At 48.6% G+C, this 12,774-nt stretch overlaps 1 protein-coding gene across 1 annotated transcript in view; it reads right to left on the reverse strand.

The window, feature by feature from the left end:
• The window catches only part of LOC311100060 (membrane-bound transcription factor site-2 protease-like), a 117,452-nt gene that overhangs the window by 70,606 nt on the left and 34,072 nt on the right, over positions 1 to 12,774 (reverse strand). Inside the window, exons 5-7 of the mRNA XM_084140802.1 lie at positions 5,301 to 5,428; positions 4,231 to 4,349; positions 3,141 to 3,321 (exon numbers count right to left, since the gene is read on the reverse strand). Of these exons, the coding sequence (XP_083996928.1) occupies positions 3,141 to 3,321; positions 4,231 to 4,349; positions 5,301 to 5,428 (428 nt within the window). The remainder of the gene's footprint in view (positions 1 to 3,140; positions 3,322 to 4,230; positions 4,350 to 5,300; positions 5,429 to 12,774) is intronic.

Below are 12,774 nucleotides of genomic sequence, written 5' to 3' on the forward strand. Positions count from 1 at the left end.
TGTTGCTGCAGCATTATTTAGAAGTATCCAACCTCCTGTAGACTACAGGGAGAGATCAGTCAGACTGTTGTTACTACAGCATTATATAGAAGTATCCAACCTCCTGTAGACTACAGGGAGAGATCAGTCAGACTGTTGTTACTACAGCATTCTATAGAAGTATCCAATCTCCTGTAGACTACAGGGAGAGATCAGTCAGACTGTTGTTACTACAGCATTATATAGAAGTATCCATCCTGTAGACTACAGGGAGAGATCAGTCAGACTGTTGTTACTGCAGCATTATATAGAAGTATCCAACCTCCTGTAGACTACAGGGAGAGATCAGTCAGACTGTTGTTACTACAGCATTCTATAGAAGTATCCATCCTGTAGACTACAGGGAGAGATCAGTCAGACTGTTGTTACTACAGCATTATATAGAAGTATCCAACCTCCTGTAGACTACAGGGAGAGATCAGTCAGACTGTTGTTGCTGCAGCATTCTATAGAAGTATCCAACCTCCTGTAGACTACAGGGAGAGATCAGTCAGACTGTTGTTACTACAGCATTCTATAGAAGTATCCAACCTCCTGTAGACTACAGGGAGAGATCAGTCAGACTGTTGTTACTGCAGCATTCTATAGAAGCATCCAACCTCCTGTAGACTACAGGGAGAGATCAGTCAGACTGTTGTTACTACAGCATTATTTAGAAGTATCCAACCTCCTGTAGACTACAGGGAGAGATCAGTCAGACTGTTGATACTGCAGCATTATTTAGAAGTATCCAACATGTAGACTACAGGGAGAGATCAGTCAGACTGTTGTTACTACAGCATTATATAGAAGTATCCAACCTCCTGTAGACTACAGGGAGAGATCAGTCAGACTGTTGTTACTGCAGCATTATATAGAAGTATCCAACCTCCTGTAGACTACAGGGAGAGATCAGTCAGACTGTTGTTACTACAGCATTCTATAGAAGTATCCAACCTGTAGACTACAGGGAGAGATCAGTCAGACTGTTGTTACTGCAGCATTATATAGAAGCATCCAACCTCCTGTAGACTACAGGGAGAGATCAGTCAGACTGTTGTTACTGCAGCATTCTATAGAAGTATCCAACCTCCTGTAGACTACAGGGAGAGATCAGTCAGACTGTTGTTGCTGCAGCATTCTATAGAAGTATCCAACCTCCTGTAGACTACAGGGAGAGATCAGTCAGACTGTTGTTGCTGCAGCATTCTATAGAAGTATCCAACCTCCTGTAGACTACAGGGAGAGATCAGTCAGACTGTTGTTACTACAGCATTATATAGAAGTATCCAACCTCCTGTAGACTACAGGGAGAGATCAGTCAGACTGTTGTTACTACAGCATTCTATAGAAGTATCCAACCTCCTGTAGACTACAGGGAGAGATCAGTCAGACTGTTGTTACTACAGCATTATATAGAAGTATCCATCCTGTAGACTACAGGGAGAGATCAGTCAGACTGTTGTTACTGCAGCATTATATAGAAGTATCCAACCTCCTGTAGACTACAGGGAGAGATCAGTCAGACTGTTGTTACTACAGCATTCTATAGAAGTATCCATCCTGTAGACTACAGGGAGAGATCAGTCAGACTGTTGTTACTACAGCATTATATAGAAGTATCCAACCTCCTGTAGACTACAGGGAGAGATCAGTCAGACTGTTGTTGCTGCAGCATTCTATAGAAGTATCCAACCTCCTGTAGACTACAGGGAGAGATCAGTCAGACTGTTGTTACTACAGCATTCTATAGAAGTATCCAACCTCCTGTAGACTACAGGGAGAGATCAGTCAGACTGTTGTTACTACAGCATTATATAGAAGTATCCAACCTGTAGACTACAGGGAGAGATCAGTCAGACTGTTGTTACTACAGCATTATATAGAAGTATCCAACCTCCTGTAGACTACAGGGAGAGATCAGTCAGACTGTTGTTACTACAGCATTATATAGAAGTATCCATCCTGTAGACTACAGGGAGAGATCAGTCAGACTGTTGTTACTACAGCATTCTATAGAAGTATCCAACCTCCTGTAGACTACAGGGAGAGATCAGTCAGACTGTTGTTACTACAGCATTCTATAGAAGTATCCAACCTCCTGTAGACTACAGGGAGAGATCAGTCAGACTGTTGTTACTGCAGCATTATATAGAAGTATCCAACCTCCTGTAGACTACAGGGAGAGATCAGTCAGACTGTTGTTACTACAGCATTATATAGAAGTATCCATCCTGTAGACTACAGGGAGAGATCAGTCAGACTGTTGTTACTGCAGCATTCTATAGAAGTATCCAACCTCCTGTAGACTACAGGTAGAGATCAGTCAGACTGTTGTTACTGCAGCATTCTATAGAAGTATCCAACCTCCTGTAGACTACAGGGAGAGATCAGTCAGACTGTTGTTACTGCAGCATTCTATAGAAGCATCCAACCTCCTGTAGACTACAGGGAGAGATCAGTCAGACTGTTGTTACTACAGCATTATTTAGAAGTATCCAACCTCCTGTAGACTACAGGGAGAGATCAGTCAGACTGTTGTTACTACAGCATTATATAGAAGCATCCAACCTCCTGTAGACTACAGGGAGAGATCAGTCAGACTGTTGTTACTGCAGCATTCTATAGAAGTATCCAACCTCCTGTAGACTACAGGGAGAGATCAGTCAGACTGTTGTTACTGCAGCATTCTATAGAAGCATCCAACCTCCTGTAGACTACAGGGAGAGATCAGTCAGACTGTTGTTACTGCAGCATTCTATAGAAGTATCCAACCTCCTGTAGACTACAGGGAGAGATCAGTCAGACTGTTGTTACTACAGCATTATATAGAAGTATCCAACCTGTAGACTACAGGGAGAGATCAGTCAGACTGTTGTTACTGCAGCATTATATAGAAGTATCCAACCTCCTGTAGACTACAGGGAGAGAAGGAGAGGAGAGAGACAGAAAAAGGAAGAGGAGAGTGAGAGAGAGGAAGGGAGAGCGACAGAGAGAGTGAGAGGAGAGTGAAAGAGGAGAGAGAGGCATTAGTAACATTGGTGTCTGTGTATACCCAGCTGGGTTACAGGGTGTGTCGGGACACAGTATCCAGTCTGAGGTGTCTGTGTATGTGTGTGTACCTCGACCGTGGGCCCAGCTGGGTTGCAGGGTGTGTGTCGGGACACAGTATCCAGTCTGAGGTGTCTGTGTATGGATTGTCAGACAGGAGTTCCAGTCCTCTACTGTTCTGACATCACAATCCTCCAGCCCTGTCACCATGTCACCTATTGACAGACCTCTAGGACCATCTGCAGGAGAGCCCTGACACAGAAACACACAGAGAGAGAGAGTTAACTTACAAACCCTAACCTTAACCTCTGTGGTGCACATTATTGTTAGAAACTGTGGTGCATATTAATGTTATAAACTGTGGTGCACATTAACGTTATAAACTGTGGTGCACATTGACGTTATAAACTGTGGTGCACATTAACGTTAGAAACTGTGGTGCACATTGACGTTATAAACTGTGGTGCACATTAACGTTATAAACTGTGGTGCACATTGACGTTATAAACTGTGGTGCACATTGACGTTATAAACTGTGGTGCACATTATTGTTATAAACTGTGGTGCACATTATTGTTATAAACTGTGGTGCACATTATTGTTATAAACTTTGGTGCACATTGACGTTATAAACTGTGGTGCACATTAATGTTATAAACTGTGGTGCACATTATTGTTATAAACTGTGGTGCACATTAATGTTATAAACTGTGGTGCACATTAACGTTATAAACTGTGGTACACATTATTGTTATAAACTGTGGTGCACATTGACGTTATAAACTGTGGTGCACATTATTGTTATAAACTGTGGTGCACATTATTGTTATAAACTGTGGTGCACATTGACGTTATAAACTGTGGTGCACATTAATGTTATAAACTGTGGTGCACATTATTGTTATAAACTGTGGTGCACATTAATGTTATAAACTGTGGTGCACATTAACGTTATAAACTGTGGTACACATTATTGTTATAAACTGTGGTGCATATTGACGTTATAAACTGTGGTGCACATTATTGTTATAAACTGTGGTGCACATTATTGTTATAAACTGTGGTGTACATTTATGCTAGAAACTGTGGTGCATATTAATGTAAAAAAATTAATTCAGCTCTTAACACATGATTTAACACACACTACTGTCCCACACTAACCTGCACCACCTCGGTGACCAGGGCTCCTGCCCCAGTGTAGTAAACAGGAAACAGTAAGACAGGCAACAGGAAGAGGAAACACAATGCTGCTACACACAGCACAAAGTTATGCCACACCCCTAGAGAGAGAGAAAGAGAGGGGGGAGGGGGAGGGGGAGGGAGAGAGGGAGGGAGGGGGGAGGGGAGAAAGGGAGGGGGGGGGGGAGAAAGGGAGGGGGGAGGGGGAGTAAGGGAGGGGGGAGGGGGAGGAAGAGCGAGAGGGGGGAGAAAGAGAGAGAGAGGGGGGAGGGAGAGGGGGAGGGGGAGAGAGGGAGGGAGAGAGGGGGAGGGACAGGGGGGCAGGAGGAAGGGAGGGAGGGAGGGGGAGGGGGGAGGGAGAGGGGGAGGGACGGGGGGGGCGGGAGCGAGAGGGGGGAGAAAGAGAGAGCGAGAGGGGGAAGAAAGAGAGAGAGAGAGGGGGGAGAAAGAGAGAGCGAGGGGGGAGGGCGGGGGGGGAAGAGAGAGAGAGGGGGAGGGAGGGGGGAGATGGGGAGAGATAGGAGAGAGGGAGAGGTTTGAAGATGGTTAGTTAAAAAGTGTTCAGCTTTATAGCTGAGACACTGACGGACAACTAAAAACAGTGGACGTCCGCGGTGTCTTAGTGATCACCTGCTGAGTGGACGAACAGAGTTGAATCAACATCAACGATGTTCTGGTTAGAGGCTCCCCAATACTTCTAAGTACACACGCTTTCGCGTGTTTCCCCTTTCTCTGTGTGTGTGTGTGTGTGTGTGTGTGTGTGTGTGTGTGTGTGTGTGTGTGTGTGTGTGTGTGTCTGTCTGTCTGTCTGTCTGTCTGTCTGTCTGTCTGTCTGTTTGTGTGTCTGTGTGTGTGTGTGTGTGTGTGTGTGTGTGTGTGTGTGTGTCTGTGTGTTGTGTGTCTGTGTCTGTGTGTGTGTGTGTGTGTGTGTGTGTGTGTGTGTGTGTGTGTGTGTCTGTGTCTGTGTCTGTGTGTGTGTGTGTGTGTGTGTGTGTCCTCTCTCTGTGTGTGTGTGTGCGTGTCCTCTCTCTCTGTGTGTGTGTGAATCTTACCTGCACAGAAGATGCGTAGCTGTTGGGCCGGGGAGATGAGGTTGAGGTGTGTGGTGAAAAGATCTACAAAAGCTCCAGGATACACCACGAACAGAAACACCCCGAAACCATTCACACGCACCTGCTCCCTACACACACACACACACACACACACACACACACACACACACACACACACAGAGAGAGAGAGGACACACACACACACACAGAGAGAGAGGACACACACACACACACACACAGAGAGAGAGAGGACACACACACACACACACACACACACACAGAGAGAGAGAGGACACACACACACACACACACACACACACACACACACACACACACACACACACACACTTTCTATTTTAAAGTTGAATTTTGTTATTTACAACAAAATCTAAATTTATTGTGTACAACATCTAAAGATTAGTGTCTCTGTCTCAGTTCAGTTCAGTCACAGCATGGCCCGGTTAGTATCTCAGTTCAGTCACAGCATGGCCCAGTTAGTATCTCAGTTCAGTCACAGCATGGTCCAGTTAGTATCTCAGTTCAGTCACAGCATGGCCCAGTTAGTATCTCAGTTCAGTCACAGCATGGCCCAGTTAGTATCTCAGTTCAGTCACAGCATGGCCCAGTTAGTGTCTCAGTTCAGCCACATCATGGCCCATTTAGTATCTCAGTTCAGTCACAGCATGGCCCAGTTAGTGTCTCAGTTCAGTCACAGCATGGCCCAGTTAGTGTCTCAGTTCAGTCACAGCATGGCCCAGTTAGTCTCAGTTCAGCCACATCATGGCCAAGTTAGTGTCTCAGTTCAGTCACAGAATGGCCCAGTTAGTGTCGCTATTCAGTTCAGCCACAGCATGGCCCAGTTAGTGTCTCAGTTCAGTCACAGCATGGCCCAGTTAGTGTCTCAGTTCAGCCACAGCATGGCCCAGTTAGTGTCTCTGTCTCAGTTCAGTCACAGCATGGCCCAGTTAGTGTCTCAGTTCAGTCACAGCATGGCCCAGTTAGTGTCTCAGTTCAGCCACAGCATGGCCCAGTTAGTGTCTCAGTTCAGTCACAGCATGGCCCAGTTAGTGTCTCAGTTCAGTCACAGCATGGCCCAGTTAGTGTCTCAGTTCAGTCACAGCATGGCCCAGTTAGTGTCTCTGTCTCAGTTCAGCCACAGCATGGCCCAGTTAGTGTCTCAGTTCAGTCACAGCATGGCCCAGTTAGTATCTCAGTTCAGTCACAGCATGGCCCAGTTAGTGTCTCAGTTCAGTCACAGCATGGCCCAGTTAGTGTCTCAGTTCAGTCACAGCATGGCCCAGTTAGTGTCTCAGTTCAGCCACAGAATGGCCCAGTTAGTGTCGCTATTCAGTTAAGCCACAGCATGGCCCAGTTAGTGTCTCAGTTCAGTCAAAGCATGGCCCAGTTAGTGTCTCAGTTCAGCCACAGCATGGCCCAGTTAGTGTCTCTGTCTCAGTTCAGTCACAGCATGGCCCAGTTAGTGTCTCAGTTCAGTCACAGCATGGTCCAGTTAGTGTCTCAGTTCAGTCACAGCATGGTCCAGTTAGTGTCTCAGTTCAGTCACAGCATGGCCCAGTTAGTGTCTCAGTTCAGTCACAGCATGGCCCAGTTAGTGTCTCAGTTCAGCCACAGCATGGCCCAGTAAGTGTCTCAGTTCAGTCACAGCATGGCCCAGTTAGTGTCTCTGTCTCAGTTCAGTTCAGTCACAGCATGGCCCAGTTAGTATCTCAGTTCAGTCACAGCATGGCCCAGTTAGTGTCTCAGTTCAGCCACAGCATGGCCCAGTTAGTGTCTCAGTTCAGCCACAGCATGGCCCAGTTAGTGTCTCAGTTAAGTCACAGCATGGCCCAGTTAGTGTCTCAGTTCAGCCACAGCATGGCCCAGTTAGTGTCTCAGTTCAGTCACAGCATGGCCCAGTTAGTGTCTCAGTTCAGTCACAGCATGGCCCAGTTAGTGTCTCAGTTCAGTCACAGCATGGCCCAGTTAGTGTCTCTGTCTCAGTTCAGCAACAGCATGGCCCAGTTAGTGTCTCAGTTCAGTCACAGCATGGCCCAGTTAGTATCTCAGTTCAGTCACAGCATGGCCCAGTTAGTGTCTCAGTTCAGCCACAGCATGGCCCAGTTAGTGTCTCAGTTCAGCCACAGCATGGCCCAGTTAGTGTCTCAGTTAAGTCACAGCATGGCCCAGTTAGTGTCTCAGTTCAGTCACAGCATGGCCCAGTTAGTGTCTCAGTTCAGCCACAGCATGGCCCAGTTAGTGTCTCAGTTCAGTCACAGCATGGTCCAGTTAGTGTCTCAGTTCAGTCACAGCATGGTCCAGTTAGTGTCTCAGTTCAGTCACAGCATGGCCCAGTTAGTGTCTCAGTTCAGTCACAGCATGGCCCAGTTAGTGTCTCAGTTCAGCCACAGCATGGCCCAGTAAGTGTCTCAGTTCAGTCACAGCATGGCCCAGTTAGTGTCTCTGTCTCAGTTCAGTTCAGTCACAGCATGGCCCAGTTAGTATCTCAGTTCAGTCACAGCATGGCCCAGTTAGTGTCTCAGTTCAGCCACAGCATGGCCCAGTTAGTGTCTCAGTTCAGCCACAGCATGGCCCAGTTAGTGTCTCAGTTAAGTCACAGCATGGCCCAGTTAGTGTCTCAGTTCAGCCACAGCATGGCCCAGTTAGTGTCTCAGTTCAGTCACAGCATGGCCCAGTTAGTGTCTCAGTTCAGTCACAGCATGGCCCAGTTAGTGTCTCAGTTCAGTCACAGCATGGCCCAGTTAGTGTCTCTGTCTCAGTTCAGCAACAGCATGGCCCAGTTAGTGTCTCAGTTCAGTCACAGCATGGCCCAGTTAGTATCTCAGTTCAGCCACAGCATGGCCCAGTTAGTATCTCAGTTCAGCCACAGCATGGCCCAGTTAGTGTCTCAGTTAAGTCACAGCATGGCCCAGTTAGTGTCTCAGTTCAGCCACAGCATGGCCCAGTTAGTGTCTCAGTTCAGTCACAGCATGGCCCAGTTAGTGTCTCAGTTCAGTCACAGCATGGCCCAGTTAGTGTCTCAGTTCAGTCACAGCATGGCCCAGTTAGTGTCTCTGTCTCAGTTCAGCAACAGCATGGCCCAGTTAGTGTCTCAGTTCAGTCACAGCATGGCCCAGTTAGTATCTCAGTTCAGTCACAGCATGGCCCAGTTAGTGTCTCAGTTCAGTCACAGCATGGCCCAGTTAGTGTCTCTGTTCAGTCACAGCATGGCCCAGTTAGTGTCTCAGTTCAGTCACAGCATGGCCCAGTTAGTGTCTCAGTTCAGTCACAGCATGGCCCAGTTAGTGTCTCAGTTCAGCCACAGCATGGCCCAGTTAGTGTCTCAGTTCAGTCACAGCATGGTCCAGTTAGTGTCTCAGTTCAGTCACAGCATGGTCCAGTTAGTGTCTCAGTTCAGTCACAGCATGGCCCAGTTAGTGTCTCAGTTCAGTCACAGCATGGCCCAGTTAGTGTCTCAGTTCAGCCACAGCATGGCCCAGTAAGTGTCTCAGTTCAGTCACAGCATGGCCCAGTTAGTGTCTCTGTCTCAGTTCAGTTCAGTCACAGCATGGCCCAGTTAGTATCTCAGTTCAGTCACAGCATGGCCCAGTTAGTGTCTCAGTTCAGCCACAGCATGGCCCAGTTAGTGTCTCAGTTCAGCCACAGCATGGCCCAGTGAGTATCTCAGTTCAGCCACAGCATGGCCCAGTTAGTGTCTCAGTTCAGTCAGAGCATGGCCCAGTTAGTGTCTCAGTTCAGTCACAGCATGGCCCAGTTAGTGTCTCAGTTCAGCCACATCATGGCCGAGTTAGTGTCTCAGTTCAGTCACAGCATGGCCCAGTTAGTGTCTCAGTTCAGTCACAGCATGGCCCAGTTAGTGTCTCAGTTCAGTCACAGCATGGCCCAGTTAGTGTCTCAGTTCAGTCACAGCATGGCCCAGTTAGTGTCTCTGTCTCAGTTCAGCCACAGCATGGCCCAGTTAGTGTCTCAGTCCAGTCACAGCATGGCCCAGTTAGTATCTCAGTTCAGTCACAGCATGGCCCAGTTAGTGTCTCAGTTCAGTCACAGCATGGCCCAGTTAGTGTCTCAGTTCAGTCACAGCATGGCCCAGTTAGTGTCTCAGTTCAGTCACAGCATGGCCCAGTTAGTGTCTCAGTTCAGTCACAGCATGGCCCAGTTAGTGTCTCTGTCTCAGTTCAGTCACAGCATGGCCCAGTTAGTGTCTCAGTTCAGCCACAGCATGGCCCAGTTAGTGTCTCAGTTCAGTCACAGCATGGCCCAGTTAGTGTCTCAGTTCAGCCACAGCATGGCCCAGTTAGTGTCTCAGTTCAGCCACAGCATGGCCCAGTAAGTATCTCAGTTCAGTCACAGCATGGCCCAGTTAGTGTCTCTGTCTCAGTTCAGTTCAGTCACAGCATGGCCCAGTTAGTATCTCAGTTCAGTCACAGCATAGCCCAGTTAGTGTCTCAGTTCAGCCACAGCATGGCCCAGTTAGTGTCTCAGTTCAGCCACAGCATGGCCCAGTTAGTATCTCAGTTCAGCCACAGCATGGCCCAGTTAGTGTCTCAGTTCAGTCACAGCATGGCCCAGTTAGTGTCTCAGTTCAGTCACAGCATGGCCCAGTTAGTGTCTCAGTTCAGCCACATCATGGCCCAGTTAGTGTCTCAGTTCAGTCAAAGCATGGCCCAGTTAGTGTCTCAGTTCAGTCACAGCATGGCCCAGTTAGTGTCTCAGTTCAGTCACAGCATGGCCCAGTTAGTGTCTCAGTTCAGTCACAGCATGGCCCAGTTAGTGTCTCAGTTCAGTCACAGCATGGCCCAGTTAGTGTCTCTGTCTCAGTTCAGCCACAGCATGGCCCAGTTAGTGTCTCAGTTCAGTCACAGCATGGCCCAGTTAGTATCTCAGTTCAGTCACAGCATGGCCCAGTTAGTGTCTCAGTTCAGTCACAGCATGGCCCAGTTAGTGTCTCAGTTCAGTCACAGCATGGCCCAGTTAGTGTCTCTGTCTCAGTTCAGTCACAGAATGGCCCAGTTAGTGTCTCAGTTCAGCCACAGCATGGCCCAGTTAGTGTCTCAGTTCAGCCACAGCATGGCCCAGTTAGTGTCTCAGTTCAGCCACAGCATGGCCCAGTTAGTGTCTCAGTTCAGCCACAGCATGGCCCAGTTAGTGTCTCAGTTCAGCCACAGCATGGTCCAGTTAGTGTCTCAGTTCAGTCACAGCATGGTCCAGTTAGTGTCTCAGTTCAGTCACAGCATGGCCCAGTTAGTGTCTCAGTTCAGTTCAGTCACAGCATGGTCCAGTTAGTGTCTCAGTTCAGTCACAGCATGGCCCAGTTAGTGTCTCAGTTCAGTCACAGCATGGCCCAGTTCGTGTCTCAGTTCAGTCACAGCATGGCCCAGTTAGTGTCTCAGTTCAGCCCCAGCATGGCCCAGTTAGTGTCTCAGTTAAGCCACAGCATGGCCCAGTTAGTGTCTCAGTTCAGTCACAGCATGGCCCAGTTAGTGTCTCAGTTCAGTCACAGCATGGCCCAGTTAGTGTCTCAGTTCAGTCACAGCATGGCCCAGTTAGTGTCTCAGTTCAGTCACAGCATGGCCCAGTTAGTGTCTCTGTCTCAGTTCAGTCACAGCATGGCCCAGTTAGTGTCTCAGTTCAGCCACAGCATGGCCCAGTTAGTGTCTCTGTCTCATTTCAGCCACAGCATGGCCCAGTTAGTGTCTCAGTTCAGTCACAGCATGGCCCAGTTAGTGTCTCAGTTCAGCCACAGCATGGCCCAGTTAGTGTCTCAGTTCAGCCACACCATGGCCCAGTTAGTGTCTCAGTTCAGTCACAGCATGGCCCAGTTAGTGTCTCAGTTCAGTCACAGCATGGCCCAGTTAGTGTCTCAGTTCAGCCACAGCATGGCCCAGTTAGTGTCTCAGTTCAGCCACATCATGGCCCATTTAGTGTCTCAGTTCAGTCACAGCATGGCCCAGTTAGTGTCTCAGTTCAGCCACATCATGGCTCAGTTAGTGTCTCAGTTCAGTCACAGCATGGCCCAGTTAGTGTCTCAGTTCAGCCACAGCATGGCCCAGTTAGTGTCTCAGTTCAGCCACATCATGGCCCAGTTAGTGTCTCAGTTCAGTCACAGCATGGCCCAGTTAGTGTCTCAGTTCAGCCACAGCATGGCCCAGTTAGTGTCTCAGTTCAGCCACATCATGGCCCAGTTAGTGTCTCAGTTCAGTCACAGCATGGCCCAGTTAGTGTCTCAGTTCAGCCACAGCATGGCCCAGTTAGTGTCTCAGTTCAGCCACATCATGGCCCAGTTAGTGTCTCAGTTCAGTCACAGCATGGCCCAGTTAGTGTCTCAGTTCAGCCACAGCATGGCCCATTTAGTGTCTCTGTCTCAGTTCAGTTCAGTCACAGCATGGCCCAGTTAGTGTCTCAATTCAGCCACAGCATGGCCCAGTTAGTGTCTCTGTCTCAGTTCAGTCACAGCATGGCCCAGTTAGTGTCTCAGTTCAGCCACAGCATGGCCCAGTTAGTGTCTCAGTTCAGCCACAGCATGGCCCAGTTAGTGTCTCAGTTCAGCCACAGCATGGCCCAGTTAGTGTCTCAGTTCAGCCACAGCATGGCCCAGTTAGTGTCTCAGTTCAGTCACAGCATGGCCCAGTTAGTGTCTCAGTTCAGCCACAGCACGGCCCAGTTAGTGTCTCAGTTCAGTCACAGCATGGCCCAGTTAGTGTCTCAGTTCAGTCACAGCATGGCCCAGTTAGTGTCTCAGTTCAGCCACAGCATGGCCCAGTTAGTGTCTCAGTTCAGCCACAGCATGGCCCAGTTAGTGTCTCAGTTCAGTCACAGCATGGCCCAGTTAGTGACTCAGTTCAGCCACAGCATGGCCCAGTTAGTGTCTCAGTTCAGCCACAGCATGGCCCAGTTAGTGTCTCAGTTCAGCCAAAGCATGGCCCAGTTAGTGTCTCTGTCTCAGTTCAGTTCAGCCACAGCATGGCCCAGTTAGTGTCTCAGTTCAACCACATCATGGCCCATTTAGTGTCTCAGTTCAGCCACAGCATGGCCCAGTTAGTGTCTCAGTTCAGTCACAGCATGGCCCAGTTAGTGTCTCAGTTCAGTCACAGCATGGCCCAGTTAGTATCTCAGTTCAGTCACAGCATGACCCAGTTAGTGTCTCAGTTCAGTCACAGAATGGCCCAGCTAGTGTCTCAGTTCAGCCACAGAATGCCCCAGTTAGTGTCGCTATTCAGTTCAGCCACAGCATGGCCCAGTTAGTATCTCAGTTCACCCACATAATGGCCCAGTTAGTGTCTCAGTTCAGCCACAGCATGGCCCAGTTAGTGTCTCTGTCTCAGTTCAGTCACAGCATGGCCCAGTTAGTGTCTCAGTTCAGTCACAGCATGGCCCAGTTAGTGTCTCAGTTCAGCCACAGCATGGCCCAGTTAGTGTCTCTGTCTCAGTTCAGTCACAGCATGGCCCAGTTAGTGTC

This window comes from Coregonus lavaretus (assembly GCF_964263955.1).
Source record: "Coregonus lavaretus genome assembly, chromosome: 2".
Lineage (NCBI taxonomy): Eukaryota > Metazoa > Chordata > Actinopteri > Salmoniformes > Salmonidae > Coregonus > Coregonus lavaretus.